The sequence below is a fragment of the Nesoenas mayeri genome (genome assembly GCF_963082525.1).
Source record: "Nesoenas mayeri genome assembly, chromosome: 26".
Classification (NCBI taxonomy): domain Eukaryota; kingdom Metazoa; phylum Chordata; class Aves; order Columbiformes; family Columbidae; genus Nesoenas; species Nesoenas mayeri.
The window spans coordinates 2,308,577-2,329,845 of record NC_137552.1 but is presented as its reverse complement, the minus strand read 5'-3'; the positions used below and the strand labels follow the sequence as shown (position 1 = coordinate 2,329,845).

At 46.9% G+C, this 21,269-nt stretch overlaps 1 protein-coding gene across 1 annotated transcript in view; it reads right to left on the bottom strand.

Annotated features, from left to right (window-relative positions):
- The window catches only part of GPATCH8 (G-patch domain containing 8), a 49,377-nt gene that overhangs the window by 14,397 nt on the left and 13,711 nt on the right, over positions 1 to 21,269 (bottom strand). The window contains exons 2-5 of the mRNA XM_080359999.1: positions 18,312 to 18,386; positions 10,597 to 10,669; positions 1,278 to 1,345; positions 77 to 163 (exon numbers count right to left, since the gene is read on the bottom strand). Coding sequence (XP_080216125.1) covers positions 77 to 163; positions 1,278 to 1,345; positions 10,597 to 10,669; positions 18,312 to 18,386 — 303 coding nt within the window. The remainder of the gene's footprint in view (positions 1 to 76; positions 164 to 1,277; positions 1,346 to 10,596; positions 10,670 to 18,311; positions 18,387 to 21,269) is intronic.

The window sequence follows — 21,269 nt, the reverse complement described above, 5'->3', positions numbered from 1 at the left end:
AGCACCACAGCCTAGTGGAACAATCCTCTCCCGTTCAGCCCGCAATACATTGGTGTTAGTGTCTCTGTTTCAGTACCTTGTATTTCTGCCTCAGCTCCTCGGTGTCTTCTTTCTCCACCTCCAGTACTCGCCTCCGCTCAGTGGCATCTTCGGCGTAGTCAAGCTTTAAAAATCAAATCAAATCGAATTACAAAAAGAGAAGAGATGCAGTTTGTCCCACAAAACACTTCACGCTACTGAGACTGCCGGAATGTGTAATTTTAAAAAGAGGTTTTGAGATAGAATCGTTGCATATTGTACTTTAATTTCCCAGTTTTGTCATCCCAGAAGCAAAACTGCTCATTAATCGCCTTGGGGAGGAGCATCCTCAGCTTTGCAGCAGAGAAATTGCAAAGCGCAGGAATTTCGGTAGCATCAGAGCTCAGGTACCCAGGGGGAAAGTGAATATTTATTGTGAGAAGTGTTTTCTGGGGAACGAGCTGTTGGAGAGCAGTGTAGGGGAAAGGGACCTGGGGGTCCTGGGGACAGCAGGGTGACCATGAGCCAGCACTGGGCCCTTGTGGCCAGGAAGCCAATGGGACCTGGGCTGGGTTAGAAGGGGGTGGTCAGTAGGTCAGAGAGGTTCTCCTGCCCCTCTGCTCTGCCCTGGGGAGACCACACCTGGAATCTTGTGTCCAGTTGTGGCCCCTCAGTTCCAGCAGGACAGGGAACTGCTGCAGAGAGTCCAGCGCAGCCACCAAGATGCTGCAGGGAGTGGAGCATCTCCCGGGTGAGGAAAGGCTGAGGGAGCTGGGGCTCTGGAGCTGGACAAGAGGACACTGAGGGGGGACTCATTCCTGGGGATCAATATGGAAAGGGGGAGTGTCAGGAGGATGGAGCCAGGCTCTTCTGGTGACAACCAGGGACAGGACAAGGGGCAATGGGTGCAAACTGGAACACAGGAGGTTCCACTTAAAGATGAGAAGCAACTTGTTCGTGGTGAGGGTGGCAGAGCCTGGCCCAGGCTGCCCAGGGGGGTTGTGGAGTCTCCTTCTGTGCAGACATTCCAACCCGCCTGGACACCTTCCTGTGTAACCTCATCTGGGTGTTCCTGCTCCATGGGGGGATTGCACTGGATGAGCTTTCCAGGGCCCTTCCAACCCCTGACATTCTGGGATTCTATAATTCTCACTGTGTTGATTTAAGAGTAAGTTTTCTGTTACCTTTGATGCACAAATTTAAATTTCTTCTCAATTTCTTCCCTCCCAGCTCCCCAGGAAGCGCCGGGGCAGACTCACCTCCATCTCCATGCGGCCCATGCCCATGACATCGTACTTGACGACGATAGGGATGGGATCGGTCCTGCCTGGAAGAGGAACACACAGAGGGACATGAGCACCCGGCCCGGCACCACCGCTCGCTTCGACACATTGGGTTTGGGTGGTTAGAGATCTTGCCTTGGAGTGCAGAGACCAGAAAGCTACAGTGAACCAAACACCAGCCATTCTCACAGCTTACGGCTCCAAAAACGCTTCAATGCACCCCCTGGGATGGAGAATTTACTGAACATTAACACATAAAGTATTTTTGTTGTTAATGTTCAACCGGGACAAGTCGTAGGGCTGTTGGCTTGAGGAATGAAGCTTTGCTGCTACACATCCTCCTCATCTTCTGATGCAACAAATCTATTAAATATATTTTACTGCTCTACCGCGTTAATAATTGCGGAGGGTTTGCCTGTGAAAGGTCTCCCCGGGTTACAAAGTCCAAATGCGTTCCATCCAAAGCCACCGGCTGGTCCAGGCCGGGTGGCCGAGCCCCTGCAACGACGCTGCGGCGCTCGCCGCGTCCCCCGTAAGCTGTGAAAAGGACTAGTTGCGAAGAAAATTGACTTTGAACTAATCAAAAACTATGCTGGAGATTGTTTTGGTTTGAAATAACATATCTTTAATCCACTCATAACCAGCCAAACAAAGCAAAATGGGGCAGACAAGCACTTTACTACCACAGCTTTTTTTTTTAATTATTATTATTATTTGTATTTTACATCACAACTCGCGCTGGTCATTGTGATGTAAGCCCACTGAAATAGTACTTACCTGGTCCGGTGCACACCTTAAGTAAGAAAACAGAGTGTTTACTTCCCTTATTATTGCTCTCGGGTTGGTGTAAACAACTGTTTTGTTATACACACATACACATCTATTATACCTTTGGGCTCAAAGGTTTGCATCGTGCCAAATGTATTTATTCCATCGCCATAAGGTTAAAAGCTTGAAAACTGCCTTTAAAAGAAACATGTAGGCGCCAACTTGGCTCTTATTTAATATCAACACGAACTCCTGCAAAAGCGACGGCCCGTAGTCCTCAAAAGGAACCTATTCCGGTCCGATTTGTGTCTTTGGATATGTTAAAGCACAGAGGCATGTGGGTTTTATTATAGAAATGAGTCCGTTTAATTAATAGCTTTATGGTTTTGTTTACGCGCCCGTAAATTTGACAGGTGTAAATCCACCGAGCCCAAAGATTCCCGCGCGGCGCTGATCCCAAAGGACATTTGGAATCGAGCTCGTCGTTTGGAATTGTCAACGTTGGGAAACGTTTCTCCTCCGCCCAATGGTATAATAAAGTAAGCAGTGACTGCAATTTTGAGCAAAAGGACCAAATTAAAGACAGGTTCTAAAAAATGACTTCACTTTGAGAACGTCTCCGCCAGGGATTTACTGGTGAGCGGTGAACCCAAATGGAATGGCTGGCAGCAAGTGCCCACAATTTATATTCATTTTTCCTTTTTAATTTGGTTTTTGTTTGGTTTCTCCAGCAATCGAGATCTTTCGATGCCTCATTGCCCTGGTAAACCCCTGCGGACAAGCAATGCATCAGTACTTTTGCCTCCTAAGGCAGTCAAAGTTTGGGAGTTTTATTGGGTTTTATTCTCAAAATCTCTTTGGAAATTGCAGTAGCAAGTGCTAGTGCCCATCGTGTGAGGGGAAATAATACAAATCAAGGTTGGACAGTATTAGAAATTGATGTTGAAACTGATTTTTGGCAGTTCTAACACAAACAGAAACATCCCTTCTTAGCGATACCCTTTAATGAACAAGGATCAGACAAGTGTGCATAAAGAAAGGAAAAAGGAAAGGAAAATGAAAGACCAAGCAGAAGGATGATGGCTACAACAGAGAAAGTAAGCCTAACATATTGGTGCACTGATGACAAAAGGAGTAATTCAGTCTGAAAAGAAAAAATTACCACTGCTAAGTTTACCATCACCACAACAAGTCCAGGATCATAACGCTGTAAAAAAGAAACACCATTTGTTAGGCAGAAACCATTAGGGGCGGAAAATTGTAGCGGGCAGGTAGGATGGGTTTAAAAATAAAGAAAGGCAATAAAATAATAATAATAGGAGGCTTCTTCCTCACCCCTCCACCCCATCACCGTGCTTTGCCGTGTGGAATCAGGGAGGTCTGGAGCGGTTATTTATTTGCAGAGCTGCGCTCACAACTTGGAATTTTGGGGTGTCGGGGTTGAGCTCCCGCTGACGGCCCAATTGGAGAGGCAGCTTCGAAAGGAAACACATCGAGATCCATTAATGACAAAGATTTGGGGTGAAAAGGAGCTCTGGTTTCAGGCAAGGGGAGATGATTCGATGCGAAAAGCGATGCTTTTCTTTGCGGTGTCACCAGAATTGAGTTAGGAAAGCGATATCCAAGTGGGACGCGATGCCAAGAGCAACGCGGCCATGGGCACCAATGGGTGGCTATGTCCGCCGGGCCATGTGGCACCGGGTCCCTTGTGTCACCAAGAGGTGTCACCAAGGGGTGTCACCAAGGGACCTCGCTCGGTGTCCTCGGAAAGCTGCCCTGGCTGGGGGACAGAAACAGGCTCCCAAAGGGGCCGAGCGGAAGGTGGAGAACAGCCAAAGGCTCTTGAACTGCTCCTTCTAAAGAGCTTCCTGACGGGAATTTATTCCAGAGCTGCTGTGCATGACAATGGGATCTTTACCAGCATGTAAACGTGGTTCTCAATGGCCAGACTGCCACGTTTGGGGTTCCTGTTGACCCCCTTTTTGGGTAAACAGCCAGATTTTGAAGGGGAAAGCGGAGCTTTTAGGAAAAGAGCAGCAATTCCCACGCTTCATGCCACTACATGGGGTTGCAAGCGCCGCCACACCAACAACAAACCCCCCGTATGGTAAACCATGCACAACACACAAAGCTGAGTCTGTACCCATCCCCTTACACCCCAGAATATCTATTTTCTTTCTAAATCAGGTCACAAACTCTTTCCTGGTCATATTACACAGGCTACAAACCCCAAACCAGAGAGGGTTATTGTATAAAACGCTTCCACACAAGGGGAAAACAAAACCGCACAGAGGGGACAAAGCACAAACTGCAGCGGGATGGGGAGAACCAACAGCTTACTCAGGAGTCACACCTTCAAAATCCAATCTCTCAAAGTAAATTCAGTTTGTAATTATTTCCATAATTCAGAAATGAAGTGAGACTTCAAATCTGAAATTTCCAGCTTGTGAGAGAAGCGCTCACCCCTAAATCCACCCCAACACCCCTTTTTAATTGCACAAAGGTACCGGATGCGAACAAATAATTTGCCAGCGGTGTTATAAATTAACAAATGTATGGAAAAGAGTTAATCCTAACGCTTCAGGGCTTTAGTACCAGACACCAAGGGGTCTTTCCAGCCTTTCCCAGCTGTGGGTTCGGGCTGCATCTCTGGTCAATGGGGAGATGCTGCACCAGACGGTGCCATCTGAGCCCATGGAGAAACACCAGCCCTGTCAATGCTACCGCACACTTGAGCTTTTGGGTTTTATAAACAGGCAAAACAGAAAAGAGTCTTCATCAACAGATTCAGAACTGCTCCCTCCAGCTGGACCGTGCACTGCATTGGATACAAGACGGTTCTGACGGTTTAACGCCCGTTGAAAAAAGGATGTACCCCCAAAACTCTGCATTAATATCATCTATTTCAGCCTATCACTTATGCATGTAAGCACCAGAGAGGTAACAGAACAGCCCTAATCCTGCTCACTATGTTGACATCTTAATAAAAATTCCTGCCAGGAATTGGGAGATATAATCCTAAAGGACTGGGATATAATCCTAAAGGACTGGCTGATATCACACTATCAGAGAAGAACTTCATGAACTTGTCTTGGGAGGATACAAATGAAGGGACATAATCTCGCTGGGCACTGAGGATTTGTACTTATTCAATATCTTTATGCTACAACAAAAAACAAAAGCACAATAAGGGAGGAACTTGCTGGTTTTAATTGCTCCTGGAAAGGGAGCGCGGTGGAGATGAGGCACGCAAAGGCAGCGCTGGGGGATTTCACCATCACATCACTGGTTTGTACTGGTGGAGAAGAGCCAGATTAGTGACCCGCGGTCCAAACCCCATCGCGGGCTGGGAAAGGGCCACAGGGACCTGGGGTCGGGTACCGACCCCGGCAAAGCACCCGGCAACACAGGAGCGATCGCGGTTATTGTGGTCGTGGATGAGTTTCGTTTTCAAAGCTGAGGGTTTTGCAAGCTCTCCAAACCTTCCTGGGTCTATCACGTTGAAAATCCACAAGATTCCAGGTGTGGTCTCCCCAGGGCAGAGCAGAGGGGCAGGAGAACCTCTCTGACCTACTGACCACCCCCTTCTAACCCACCCCAGGTCCCATTGGCTTCCTGGCCACAAGGGCCCAGTGCTGGCTCATGGTCACCCTGCTGTCCCCAGGACCCCCAGCTCCCTTTCCCTACGCTGCTCTCTAATAGCTCATTCCCCAACTTACACTGGAACCTGGGGTTGTTCCTGCCCAGATTCAAGACTCTACACTTCCCCTTGTTCTATTTCATTAATTTTTTCCCTGCCCAACCCTCCAGTCTGTCCAATTTTCAATGCTAATTTCACATGAAAATACTATTGCAATGATGATGCAAACACGAGCACAGAAACATTAGGCTATGCCAGAATTCAGGTTCCCATGAGGACACGTTAAGATACAAGATAAGATTGTGTTCACATCTATTTCTTGGGCAAGACTGCCAAAGCATTCCATACTTAATGAATAAAGGCCCTGTTAGGCATTTTCCCTTTCTCTTCCATATTTTCTTGTATTTATTACAAAGCTTCAAAACGCAGAAAGCAACACAACATTCCTCATCGTGTTTTTCTCGGTCGTCCGTTGTTCCGCGTTCTCGAGGCCTCACAAACATCCCCTGTCTGTCCTTCTGAGATTAGAGCATTGAACAAATGGAAAAACAGATTAATATGGGAGCTGTGAGCCATTTGGCGAACGGGTGACAAGAGCCGGGATTCAAGACCCCTGGAATTCAAACCCTGAGCTGTTTTCTCCAAGCCGCAGCTGCCGAGCGATCGCATTTGTGCCCCATCTCGGTCGCTCGAGTGGTCAAAGCTTCGTGTGATTACTCCCCGTGTACCTAACGAAACCACCATCCAGAAAATATAGTTTGCACCACATGGAATAGAGGCTCTGATCTCCGAAATGAGAATTCTTGCAGAGGCTGCTAGAAGATGGGTATTTCCTACCATATCAACAGCAGCGTTTCTTCACCCACACTCTCCTCTCTGCTCATCTTCCAGCGTTTCTTGCAGACGTTTCCATTCTTTCACTCGTCCTTTAGACCGAGAGGGAAAACACGAGCTTGTCTGCACAGGTTTAGCGAAGAACATGCCAAATAAGAACCACATCGTAGTACAAGTGAATGGGGGGAGTGATGATTAGATTTATCATCACCGAATTTGCGAGTCAGAGCAGAAATCTACATCTGCTTTTCTTCAATTGAAAACCACGCAACAAAAGTACAGATAGAAGGAGGAACTGAATTTTAGCATTTTGTAATAAATTCAATATACCCAACTTGGCTATCTTGTTAATTTATATGCTCGTGAAAGCATAAAAATCAAGCCAAAGTGCCGCTGCGCACACTTGAAACTGTTGTTCCGTGTCACAATTGATACCTTGATCAACATGTAACTGCCCCACAAGGGATCTCCCTTTTCTACCCATGGCCACCTGCTGCTTCTGTTTGCTGAAAAACCAAGATAATCCAAGTGCTCGTACAAAACAAGGTCCCACAAAACATCGCCATCCACCTTGACACCTCATTTCCCTTCACACCAAGTCATATTTCCATCGCAACAAAAATCAAGTGATGGAAGAGCTGCTTTAGCCTCCTGCAGACAACCCAGGAGCAAAGTTACATAGAGTTTCAAGGCTCCATTCCACAAAAACTCTGTATTATCTAAACTATTTGATTCAACAGCATAAATACTTCAGAGTAGCTACGTCGTGATAAAAACGTGATCTGTCGCCACAGCAAAATGCTGTTATAGATTCTGATTCACCACAAAAGAGCAGGATAATCCCAGTTCTGTGAATACGAATTAAATAGACGTGTTTAAAGTATCTAATTAATTACACACCACGCACAGTCCAGGGAAACTGGCTCCATCTCCTGACACTGCCCCTTTCCATATTGATCCCCAGGAATGAGTCCCCCCTCAGTGTCCTCTTGTCCAGCTCCAGAGCCCCAGCTCCCTCAGCCTTTCCTCACCCGGGAGATGCTCCACTCCCTGCAGCATCTTGGTGGCTGCGCTGGACTCTCTGCAGCAGTTCCCTGTCCTGCTGGAACTGAGGGGCCACAACTGGACACAAGATTCCAGGTGTGGTCTCCCCAGGGCAGAGCAGAGGGGCAGGAGAACCTCTCTGACCTACTGACCACCCCCTTCTAACCCACCCCAGGTCCCATTGGCTTCCTGGCCACAAGGGCCCAGTGCTGGCTCATGCTCACCCTGCTGTCCCCAGGACCCCCAGCTCCCTTTCCCCTACGCTGCTCTCCAACAGCTCATTCCCCAACTTACACTGGAATGTGGGGTTGTTCCTGCCCAGATTCAAGACTCTACACTTGCCTTTGTTCTATTTCATTAAGTGTTTCCCTGCCCAACTCTCCAGCCTGTCCAGGTCTCTGATGGCAGCACAGCTTCCAGTGTCACCCACTCCTCCCAGCTTGGTGTCACCAGCAAACTTGCTGACAGTCACTCTGTTCCCTCATCCAAATCATTGATGAATACAATGAATAATACTGGCCCCAGCACTGCCCCTGAGGCACTGCACTGGATCCAGGCCTCAACTGGACTCTGCCCCATTGACCACGACTCTCTGGCTTCTTCCCTTCAGCCAGTTCACAGTCACCTCACTCCCCGCTCATCCAGACCACACTCCCTCAGTTCAGCTGTGAGGATGCTGTGCAGACTGTGTCAATGCCTCACTCAAGTCAAGGCAGATCACGTCCACCGCTCTGCCATCATCCATCCACCTTGTTATATGCTCATCAAAGTCAATGAGGTTGGTCAAGCACGACTTCCCCTTGGTGAAGCCATGTTGACTGCCCCTAATGACCCTCTTATCCCTGATATGCCTTGAGATGGCACCAAGGACAAGTCGTTCCATCAGTTTCCCAGGGATGGAGGTGAGGCTGACTGGTCTATAGTTACCTGGCTCCTCCTTCTTGCCATTTTGAAGACTGGAGTGACATTTGCTTTCCTCCAGTCCTCAGGCACCTCTCCCATTTCCCAAGACTTGGCAAAGATGATGGAGAGCGGTCCAGCAATGACCTCAGCCAGCTCTCTCAGCACCCGCGGGTGCATCCCATCCAGACCCATGGATTTATGGATGTCCAGATTGCTTAACTGCTCCCTCATGTAAAAAGGTCACTGGATAATGAATTAAACATTCCCAACGTGATCATCACCAACGGCACAGGCTCAAGCTGCTCGGAACTAAGAGGGAGCAGCCTTGATGTCTTTATATCAAGCAGAGCTGAAGCACCAGCATCATCTTCATCCTCTTCATCCTCTGCCTCGGCACCACAGCCGGACACGCTGTCTGTCTGTCTATGAGAGGCTGTCTGTCTGGCTGTCTTCCTCTGAAAACACAGGAGGCACAGGAAAACCCTCCCAGTCTGTCCCCACGACTGCACTGCAGCTTCCAGACATAATACGTAAGAGATACGGTACAGATTCAACGCTTCCAAACGCACCAGGGGGAAATCTAAATGTGGACAAATGTCCCAATGTCTGATGAACCCTGGGCTCTCTGGGCCTCAGGACACGGTGACAACACCTCCTTGTCCCAAACTCGTTTGGTCATCTGCTGTTTACCCCATCACAGCGCTTTGGGATCCGGCCGGGAGAGCATTTTATCTTCTTTCAATTCTCCATGTTTCTACATTGGTGACACACAGAACACCACACGGCATCCCAAACAGAAAACAGAGCAGATGACACATCCAGTGAAGGCCATGCCAAAGCAGAAGCCCAAGAGGTGACAATACAACCACGACCTGAGCTTTGGCGACACGAGGACTGCAGGAGTGCCATGCATTAACCGAAGGATTTCCAATTAAACCGTGCTAGAGGAAGCAAGAAGCATTAACCACCAACACAGTCTTGTCTGAGAAGTCCAAGCGCCTCAGGCCAAGAGATTAACCCACATTCCCAGAGTTCGGAGAACTCATTACCTCTCAACAGGCGTTCTCGGCACAGAAATACTTATCTGCCTAACGGGCTCGCTGTGGGGCCATGCAAATCCAACTATGAACTCGTACTCTTCATACTAAGGGTATGGGAAGACCAGTAAGTAATTCCAAAGAACTGGGGCGTGTTTGAACTCCGAACACCTCAAGAGGTTTCTACAGAAGCTGCCCGGTCGCGGTGTCTCATACCTGTAGTAAATACTGAGCAACTCACACCCAGTAGCACAGGCAGACGCTGAATGCACAGGTAGTTCGGGATAAGACACAGCACCTCCAGTGTTTTCTCAACACAACACAGTTCTGTGCTTTCCCCAAGCTGGGAACCTCTGCAGAACTGGGACTACGGGCCAGGGGACGGCTAAAGCCACCCAGCTGAACTGATTGGATTTAGATCACAGGGAGAATTTCGGCTCGAGACGGCGTGAGGAAGAGGTGCATCGGTTCAACCCGCGCTGTGCTGAATCAAGGCTCACTAAATCCCCCAGAAATAGATTTCTGGGCAAGAGAAATAAAGCAAACCCATGAAAAATCTCTGGAGAAACTAGAAATGAGGCTCTCCCACCTGCAAGAAGCTCGGCCGGGACCTTTTCCTTGCCTTCCGATGGCTTCTGCCACCCCGTGAAACATGCACACGCATAACTAGCTTGTATTCTTAATTCTTGTCATACCAAAGCGTCCAGTCAGCAGAACAGCATTATAGTTTTAGCAGCCGCACAACTACCTGTTAGTAAGTAGGCGGTTAATTCAACTACCTGTTAGTAAGTGGGCGGTTAATTCGCCTCCCTCCCCAAAGGCCAAACGCGGTGGTTTGTCCACATCCACGACACACACACAACGTCACGTCTGACCTGGAGCGGGACGGGAGGCGGCAGCTTCCGCTGGCAAATCGCTAAATACCAAACTCAACACTGTGTTTGTTTGGATATATTAAGAACGGAAAGAAAAATAAAATCTAATCTGGGAAAAACAAAAAAACAAGCAGAAATAATTGTGTGAAAGACCGGAGCTGGTGTTGAAGGTTTGAGACACGAGCTGGACTTACCCTGCAGTGATTTTCCCAATCCCTGGCCCAGCTTCCAGCCATGTTTCTGCAGTAAGCGGTGTCCAATATTATCCTGACAGACAGAACAGAGAAAACAAACCAAAAATATTCCAATAATATATTCTTCCCTTCCCGCTGACGTTTAAACATGTGATGAGCAAGAGAATTTTGTTGTTGTTGTTGGTTTTTTTCTACATATAGATACGCATGCAAAAAAAATGCTACTGAAAAGGCAATAAATGCCCAAGAAAAGGGAAAGACAAATGTTCAAAAATTGCTGGCTAGAATTTGATCCGAGGGATGGGGGATCGGGGACGGTCACTTTCTGATGGTGTGCTGGGCAACTTTTGTGCATCACATTTGAAATAACAACGACAACCGAAACCAAAATAATAACCAACAAAGCAATGTGGGAGAAAATAAAGTGTACCAATAAAAATTGACAGTAAAAAGCAGGAAATCAAGCTATTTAAGACAATCATATCCATCACCTAGACAGCACCGCTTAAATTTGGGGGTTTGTAAAGAAAATCGAGACCATGTGTTTAGTCGGTTTTGTTTGTGTGTCAGGCTTTGGTAATGCTGAGTAAGTTGTAAGTGCAAACTGCCCCACCACTAGAAACCAAAACACAATCAGAGCAAAATCCAAGCTAGACTTGATTGGGTTTTTTGTTTTATATATGTATATATATATATATAAACTAGCATGCAGCCAATATTAAACTGAAAAAACAGTGAGGTTAGTAGAACCAAATAAAACTATAAAATAAAGTCGATTAAATAAAATGAGCTCAAGCACAGACTGGGTGATGCATTTCACATGGAAACTAACAAAAATACTAAGATGTTAGGATGAAACAGGCCTAGCAATAAGTTAACAGCGAGGAACCATTAGTGCATGTAGGGGAAACAATGAGCATAATGTCTCATCTTCCTAAAAAAAGATGGTTTGGAATAAGTGGGAAAGTAGTGACGCAGCAATGAAGCGTCAGCTTTTCCAAACAGGGCTCTGTGTGGAGTTGGTTGTGTTTCTGGGCAAGATTTCTTGCCCCAAATAAAGAACAAAAGCGTTAATTGCGTCCTTGAACCGTATAAAGCCGCCGGTTTAGCCCTTATTGATCCATTTACTGTCAGCTCCTCAAAGAACGATGCTTGGTTAGGACTCTTGTTTGCCTTCTAATCATCCAAAATCAATTTTAGTTGTTAATTGCTCATTGTGACAAGGGGAACCACAGCTCCAGATGTCACAGGAATATCCTGAATTGTAACAGGCTGTGAATCCGTCACATCAAGTTGTACATGGAATCTTTAAAAAAAAATATATATATATATATATGTGCTGCAGGGTTTTTTTAATTAAATAACTTAATTATCAACAGAAATCAGGCCAGAATTTTTTTCTTTTCACTCCACATTGAAGAAAATGACTACACACAGTTCACAGAATCAGCTTGAAAGACATGATATTCCCAAAGATACTGGTTGCATGGATAAGATGGGGAATGACCTGTTGGAGAGCAGCGTAGGGGAAAGGGAGCTGGGGGTCCTGGGGACAGCAGGGTGACCATGAGCCAGCACTGGGCCCTTGTGGCCAGGAAGCCAATGGGACCTGGGCTGGGTTAGAAGGGGGTGGTCAGTAGGTCAGAGAGGTTCTCCTGCCCCTCTGCTCTGCCCTGGGGAGACCACACCTGGAATCTTGTGTCCAGCTGTGGCCCCTCAGTTCCAGCAGGACAGGGAACTGCTGCAGAGAGTCCAGCGCAGCCACCAAGATGCTGAAGGGAGTGGAGCATCTCCCGTGTGAGGAAAGGCTGAGGGAGCTGGGGCTCTGGAGTTGGACAAGAGGACACTGAGGGGGGACTCATTCCTGGGGATCAATATGGAAAGGGGCAGTGTCAGGAGGATGGAGCCAGGCTCTGCTGGTGACAACCAGGGACAGGACAAGGGGCAATGGGTGCAAACTAGAACACAGGAGGTTCCACTTAAAGATGAGAAGCAACTTGTTCGTGGTGAGGGTGGCAGAGCCTGGCCCAGGCTGCCCAGGGGGGTTGTGGAGTCTCCTTCTGTGCAGACATTCCAACCCGCCTGGACACCTTCCTGTGTAACCTCATCTGGGTGTTCCTGCTCCATGGGGGATTGCACTGGATGAGCTTTCCAGGGCCCTTCCAACCCCTGACACTCTGGGATTCTGTAATATATAGATTTTTTTTTTCCCCAAAAAGATTCTATCAAGTATAAATTTAGGGGTTTTTCTCATATACCAGTAAAGAAAGACATTTTCCAAGGTGTCTTTCCCAACTATTGGCTCTCCCTTGGGTATAATTAGAGCTATATGGAAAAAAAAAAATTAAAAATATGTCTGGTTCTAAAAGCTTATATAAGCATATGCAAAAAAAAAAGGGGGGGGGGAATGAAGAAATACGGATTCTGACCACAAACACTATTGGAACTGTAGGACTTACCTGTATGTGCCGCAGACCGTTTGCGCACGGCCCCGCGGGCAAAAGGGTTTGTGGATACGGTGCTAATTGTTTTACCGTGAGCACCGCAAAGGGTCATCAGGGCCGGGTTGAAACGCCGGCGCTGGCAAAAATGTGTGTGTTCCAAATGAAAATCATTCCCCCAAAAAGAAATCAAATAAAGGGCAAGGAGCGCTTGGAATTTTGGCTGAGCGGAGATGAGACATTGTGCTGACTGCGCCGTGTTATGAATGCACTAAAATAAACAGACGGATGAAGCGGTAACGCTATTTCCAAAAGCAGTGCAAGTGGAGTGAAAGCATTTCCATACGAACCTGGCTTTAAAAACTGGGCTGTCAAAAGAACAGTTAAATGTAACACAAAGTAAGAAACTGTCCAATCACTAATGGTAGGTTTTATATTTGTTGTTTGTTTTTTTTTTAATTTCTTTTTCGCTTTTGCTTTGTTTTCAATTCACTGCTTGCAAGTAATGTATTTATTAAAGAAGAGTGAAAGCATAAAATAAATTCAACAAGTCAAGACCAGCTGGGAGATTCAAGAGCGGCGTGTTGTGACTGACACAGTGAAGGGGGAAACAAATGTTAAAGGAGGGGGGGGGAAAGAAAAATTTAGAAGGGTTATACACATTAGCACCACTTCTACAAAACCACTCAAGAGGATGGTCGCGAGTTGGTATCAATTGGAATTATGGCTGAGTTTCCAGGATGGGGGTGTTTTCCCCACCCCGAATCGCTTCAATTTGTTGGCTAAAGGAGTCAAACTACTTCCTGATTTTTCATATTATCAAATTGAAATGGAGCGTCTTCTGTTTCACTGAATAAGAACAACCCTAAGGGTTTGATATTCAACAGCAGAGTTGGGACCTGGGCATTAGTCTGCTCGTTTCTCTACCTTTTTCTTCCATTTCGAATCACTGGTGCGGATGGTTCTTGAAATGCTGCCCTAAAAGTTAGATTATGGAAGGTCAGGCTTTGCTAGGCTCCCATTTGAGAACGATTCTGCAAAATCTGCCAGCTTGGGGATATTAGGAGCAAAATTTGACGCGGGGCAGCAAACGCTGCAACAGTTGGTGGCTGTTTGCCAAGCTGCATCTTTACGTGAAGGTTCTGCACAAACGTGGGCTATTTCACATAGAAAATATGGCTTTTTTTAAACCAAACTTCCCGGGAGTGTTAAAACTGTCATTCCTTTCGAATAAACAACCCTCACGCTGTAATTTTCCTACAGGAAGAGCTGCAGCCATCTAGAAAAACACCCAAATCCTCCCTGTTTCTCAGCTGCCTTGAGCCTCCTCACTTTCTCACGTTATCGTTCTGGAGCTCCTTGTGTTGCAGCCGCAATAAAAATGAACAAGGCAGCCAAAATCAGGCTCCCAAAAGGTGTTTGGGTGAGCAGGTCAACTCTGATTTACTCTCCAAACTACCCACAAGAGCAGGACTACCTGTCCAGGCATCCGGTCATGGAGAGGACACCAGGCTGGGGATGCTCAGCATCTCCTGATGGGATAATTAACACCTCCTGGTGTTGCTCTCGCCACTTGGAGCTGTTCAGTAGGGATTGTTTCTATATTAGAACGGGGAACTTTGTAAAAAGTAAAGGTCTGGACTTCACCAAAGTTGGCTGAGCTCCTCTGGACAATCATCTCGTCCCAAGCAACCTTCTCCAACAGCTCCAATTTACCTCCTCAGCTCCCTGACGTGATGCCCTCGATCGCTTTCCATCAGTGATTCCTTATCAGGATATCGTGCAAGAACCAAAAGCTTTTGGTGATGCTGTACATGGGGTTTAATCTCCAGTTGGGGGCTTGAGCTGCGTTACAGGTAAACCAAACCACTAGTTTTGCCTAGTGCAGGGTTTTTGGGGATGGAATCGTGGCCACATCATCGTTCTCTCGGCACCGGCAGGAACCATACGTCTCTTGAGTGGGTTGTAAGCTGTGCTGACTGTGTATGGAGGAATCTATAAGCAAGGACTGGATGCTACGGGGTGAACCCATGCAAACAAGAGGTTGGAAAGATTCCCAAAACAAAACCTAGAGCTCACTACAGATGACACAATGAAGACTAGAGAGAAAAGCCAAATAGTAATGCTACACCATTCAGCTTCAAGAAGCACATTATTTATAGCGCTGTCCACATATGGCTACTGCTAAATGTCAAATCAGCAGCCTCGTCAAATGACACTTTGGAACTAGCGGAGTCCACAGATCTGTACAGATATACAGTGCGACAAAACCCAACCTCAGCTCGAGGAGCCCGTGATCGCCCAACAGCTGAACCCTCGCGTAGCTCAAGGGCCTCCTCGTGTAACGGAGCAGAATTAGAGGTGGGGGGCGGAAAAAGGACATTTGTTAGTTGTGACGAGGACAAACTACCAAGCTCTGGAATAAGAGGGTGATGCGCAGCCTGGCCTTCCAACCTGCCCTGGGCTCTAAGGGGGTTTCGCTGTCTCCTCCTGCACCTGCACTGCGGGGATAAAGAAAACCAGCAATTCACAGCAACAGGGTTCAGTCAACGAGTGGAAATAAGGGAATCTGTTAAAGCTGCAATGCTTTGCGACTTCCCATTTAAGTGCCCTGAATTGGGGTGCGCAAAGCGTTGGAAAATGGGTTTTAAAAAGGGTTAAGCGCAGTGGTTCCACTGATGTGAAGAGCCAGTGTAAGCGCAGCATCTTCCAAACCAGAACAAAAAAGAGTTGTTTGTGGGGGGAGAAAGAATAAAATTAAAAAAATAATAATAAAAATCACTCTTTGCAGCTATGAAGAGTCTATTGATATGAAATATTCTCTTCAATTTAGTAATGGAAAATAGCTGGCTTGTCGTTTAGGCTGAGTACATCCCCTGGCTCATGTCAGCTCTGTTTTCCATCAATGTACTTTGGTTATAGTCGCATGTTTCAGTCCAGACATCTTTGGCCTAAACAAGCTGTACAAAGCAGGATTTCCACAGGAACAACCGAAAAAAAACCACCCTAGGACGCTAATTGAGGACACGTTTCAACATTGTAATGATCTGTAGACTCCCAAACCCTATTTTTCCAGGCACCTTTGAGTTGCATGCTGTAGCAGTACAGTCAGCACCTCTCAACAGATAATGCTGCAGAGATGGATCTCACTCCAGACATTGCCAAATGCGAGCGGAACCCCCGGGATTTCCAAATGCGAGTGACGTTTAGTCTTTAAAGCGTTTTCCTGTTATTAAGATGTGAGAAGCTGCAAACAGCACATTGAAGAGACTACACTTAATCCGCTCCCAACTGGAAAGCGCTTTGATGTGCTGTTGTTGTGAACACCCTTCCTTGCACAAAGACATTTGTCATCCCAACCATTTCCAGAACACAAAGCTGACGCTCTTACTCATTACTCAGAGCAGATTCCTTTGTAAAGGTCACTTGAATTGCTACCAGGGAGCTGGTTGAGGATTATAAAGCAATTTGGGAATAAATGTTAATATTGCCAGTATTTAGATGTGTGGTGTTTGCAAATTATATTGGTGTCTTTACTCCTTCCCTCTCCATTTCGGTTTGAGGACATTATCCAATTGTCGGGGAGCAAAGAACGTCAAATATAAGGCAGCAGAAAAAGCGGTTTGAACAGCTCTCTCCTAGGGAGAAACCTCGCAGAGACAAGAAAACCATTAACCATTAGGCTGGACCGCTCATATTAAAACCTACCCAAAAGTTGTCCAGATTAATAATGTCCCGCTATTTGGGTGGTGATATGTCTGAATAAAATATTAAAGCTGTGATTGAATGTAACTTTTTCTGCCACAGTTCAACATCCATCAAACTGCAAAGCGTTAGATCTGTGTCTATGGTGTTGGGGCCAAGGGATTCATTGGTGTTTTGCCATCAAAAGTCAGAGAGATGTAACCTGTGGCCACTTCAATTCCTCCGCTTGGGAAAACACTTGTAGCCATCAGTCTATTCTATAAGTACTATTTGAATTATTTTGGAATGTGTAGGCCACTGACAGGTATTTCTCATTGTATTTACCTAAGGAAACAAGCGTGGCATTTTAATTAAAATCCCCATATCGCAACCTAAGATTGGAGTATTTGGGAGAGCGTCGAATCCGAATTGCCATCTCTGCAGCATTATCTCATGCGTCATCCATTACTGCCATGCCTAAATCTAGCATCATGCCAGCACATTAAGACAGTAGGTACTATATGCAGTGTTCACTGGACCAGAAGAACAGAAATAAGAAGGGGGAAAGGAAACCCTAGAGAAGAAATTAAAAAAAAAAGGCAGACCGTGCAATACAAACCAGATCATGGCTGCTTAGCTAATATGGGCCAACTGCTGCGGAAGAAAAACGTCGAACACCCCAAGTTGTGTAAATTCTTTGGTAAACATCTAACACGCACACAAACACACACAACACCAACCTACACACCAATGAAAAGACAGCCATTGATTATTTATTCGCTAAGGTTCTTCTCAGCGCAGACTAACTGGAAGAAGCTTTAACGCTTACATTATTCATAGGGAAAAAATAAATACTTAATCTAGGCTTAATCAAAACGCCGCTAAGCGACCCTCGGTTATTTGCTACAAGTTTGCTTGCGCTGAAACTGCAAGATGAAACTTAGCTTAAGCTAAGTGCCCAACTTAGGTCCAGTTTAGGCTGAATGAGCTACTACACCTAAGACTAGCAAAAGAGTTTAAAAGCTCCAAAAAGCTTAAAAACTAACTGAAATGACATTTTCCCCCCTCTTATGGCTGTACTCTCCACACCTAATCCCAAATAAAGCCATATTATAGAGACTCAGAGCGCAGTTTCAGATTCACGGGGAAGGGCTGTTATATTAATACTGGAACACATCTGTGTTTCTGTACTGCCAGATGTCACCCTAACACTTAACACACCAGTAGCTTTCAAAAAATATAAACTAAAAAGGACCAAAATACGTTCTACTACGCTATCCCATCAGCTTTGCGTATGAATTAAGCTGACTCTTCAACCAAAAGTCTAAAAACTTTACGAAGGAATGTATTGCTTTAAATAATTTCTGAACTATCACATTGAACTAAAATTGGAAGCCACTTCTAGCTTTAGAACTACTTAAAGGTTTAATCCCAGGCCCGCTTAATCTCAGCATGCAATTTACCACCAAAAAATTAAACCTGACAAAAAGCTGCCCACCGCTATGGAATTTGGCTGCATTCACATCAAGTACCATCCGATCGCGGCCGAATTTTTGGTGGGGCGATGCTGCTGGTAAATGTGTGTCTTACCGATTCGATGGGCTTGTCGAGAGATGCTTGTTCTATTTCCAGGTGCCCTTCTTCATACTGATCAAAGTGATTGCCCTGGAAGAGAAGACGACTGTGAGCTCAACAGCACAGAAAACGTGTCCAACAGTCTAGTTTAAGAATTCAGCTTTGGACGCTGTGTTATGTATTTCATAAGTTGCTTAGCAAAACAAATGAATGTATTCTATAAAGGTTCAACTCAGTATATAGGCTGTAAGAACAAAAAAAATATTCTATTTGATGATAACCACAAATTACAGAAGTTGGCAAAACAGCAAACATTTCACAGAACCCCAGAATGTCAGGGGTTGGAAGGGCCCTGGAAAGCTCATCCAGTGCAATCCCCCCATGGAGCAGGAACACCCAGATGAGGTTACACAGGAAGGTGTCCAGGCGGGTTGGAATGTCTGCACAGAAGGAGACTCCACAACCCCCCTGGGCAGCCTGGGCCAGGCTCTGCCACCCTCACCCCCAACAAGTTGCTTCTCAAATTTAAGTGTAACCTCCTGTGTTCCAGTTTGCACCATTGCCCCTTGTCCTGTCCCTGGTTGTCACCAGCAGAGCCTGGCTCCATCCTCCTGACACTGCCCCTTTCCATCTTGATCCCCAGCAATGAGTCCCCCCTCAGTGTCCTCTTGTCCAGCTCCAGAGCCCCAGCTCCCTCAGCCTTTCCTCACAGGGAGATGCTCCACTCCCTGCAGCATCTTGGTGGCTGCGCTGGACTCTCTGCAGCAGTTCCCTGTCCTGCTGGAACTGAGGGGCCACAGCTGGACACAAGATTGCAGGTGTGGTCTCCCCAGGGCAGAGCAGAGGGGCAGGAGAACCTCTCTGACCTACTGACCACCCCCTTCTAACCCACCCCAGGTCCCATTGGCTTCCTGGCCACAAGGGCCCAGTGCTGGCTCATGCTCACCCTGCTGTCCCCAGGACCCCCAGCTCCCTTTCCCCTACGCTGCTCTCCAACAGCTCATTCCCCAACTTACACTGGAACTTGGGGCTGTTCCTGCCCAGATTCAAGACTCTACACTTGCCCTTGTTCTATTTCATTACATTTTTCCCTGCCCAACTCTCCAGCCTGTCCAGGTCTCTGATGGCAGCACAGCTTCCAGTGTCACCCACTCCTCCCAGCTTGGTGTCACCAGCAAACTTGCTGACAGTCAGTATTATTCCCTTGTCCAAATAATTGATGAATACAATGAATAATACTGGCCCCAGCACTGCCCCTGAGGCACTGCACTGGATACAGGCCTCAGCTGGACTCTGCCCCATTGACCACGACTCTCTGGCTTCTTCCCTTCACCAGTTCAGTCACCTCACTCCCCGCTCATCCAGACCACACTCCCTCAGTTCAGCTGCGAGGATGCTGTGCAGACTGTGTCAATGCCTCACTCAAGTCAAGGCAGATCACGTCCACCGCTCTGCCATCATCCATCCATCTTATTATGTCCTCACCAAAGTCAATGAGGTTGGTCAAGCACGACTTCCCCTTGGTGAAGCCATGTTGACTGCCCCCAATGACCCTCCCATCCCTGATATGCCTTGAGATGGCACCAAGGACAAGTTGTTCCATCAGTTTCCCAGGGATGGAGGTGAGGCTGACCGGTCTAGAGTTACCCGGCTCCTCCTTCCTGCCCTTTTTGAAGACTGGAGTGACATTTGCTTTCCTCCAGTCCTCAGGCACCTCTCCCGTTTCCCAAGACTTGGCAAAGATGATGGGGTATCACCCTTGCCAGCCTGCCCCTTATCTTTCACCCACAGACTCCCAACTCGCTCCTCATCCGTGCCCGGACAGTACTCAATACACTGTAGTTGCTCTCTCACATAAAGAGCAACTCCACCACCACACCTGGCAGAAGCAAATCCAGATGGTGTGAGGCGTACACGGAATTCCATGCATCTTAAATCAACAAAACCCCACGTTGGTACCAAATCAATCCTCTCCCTGTGCCCACAGTGCTTGTTTGCAGGCTGGAAACGATCCTCCAAGACGCAAAAAGAGCCATTTTAGCGCCGCCCCGAGCGGCCACACAAGCACGATGTCGTCACCGAGAACGCACACGCGGAACTTATTCCAGACATAGCAGGTTAAAATATTTGTGAGCTCAAACAGCTGCACAAAAAATATGAGAAACCTGAGGAATATGTTTGAGGAACGACAGACCAAGAGATACACAGGAAAGCGTGCGAATAACTATGTGTATATACAGCAAGGAAACGCTACAAAGAATAATAAATCCAAGCACATCGCTTCTTTATGCTCCCAGAGCGATCTCCACCTTCAGTCGGACAATCTGGTCATGTATCATAATTAAAGTAGAGAGAAAAATGAAATAGGATTGTCATCAAAGTGTGGTGTGCCCAGCCTGCAGTAATACAGAATCATTTTGATTGGAAAAGACCCTCAGGATGATCAAGTCCAAGCGTAACCCAACTCCAGCACTAACCCATGTCCCTGAGATATCAGATCATACACCACCAGAGCCAAACCTTCCTCAAGCAGCCAGCAGCAAAATCCCATTTTTCCAAGCTTTTTGCCAAGTGTACAGGGCTCAGGAGCTGGGAAGGCGGGTGGTTATTCCTCCAAAATAACTAGTGGTGCTGGATCGCCATCAGTGCGAAAGATTGTTTCAGGAAAAAAAAACATCTCTCTTATAATTTCAGAGGTTTCCGAAACCTCAAATTCCTGAAATTGCAAATGTGGTGAAGCGCTTTTGGCCGTTCGACAGGCCCGTGGTGTAGCACGGACATCCACTGTCGCTGGCACAGACCTGCAAAGGATAATAATCTGACTTTCACATGCAAAAGCAAACTGGAGATGACATTAGCGCAAAAGGCACCCAAGGGGGTTATTTGAGTGGGGTCCCCTAGTTTCCATGGGCACTGTTTGGTGTCGCAGCACCCCCATCCCTGTCCCAGGGCCCGCGGTGTCACCAAAACCCT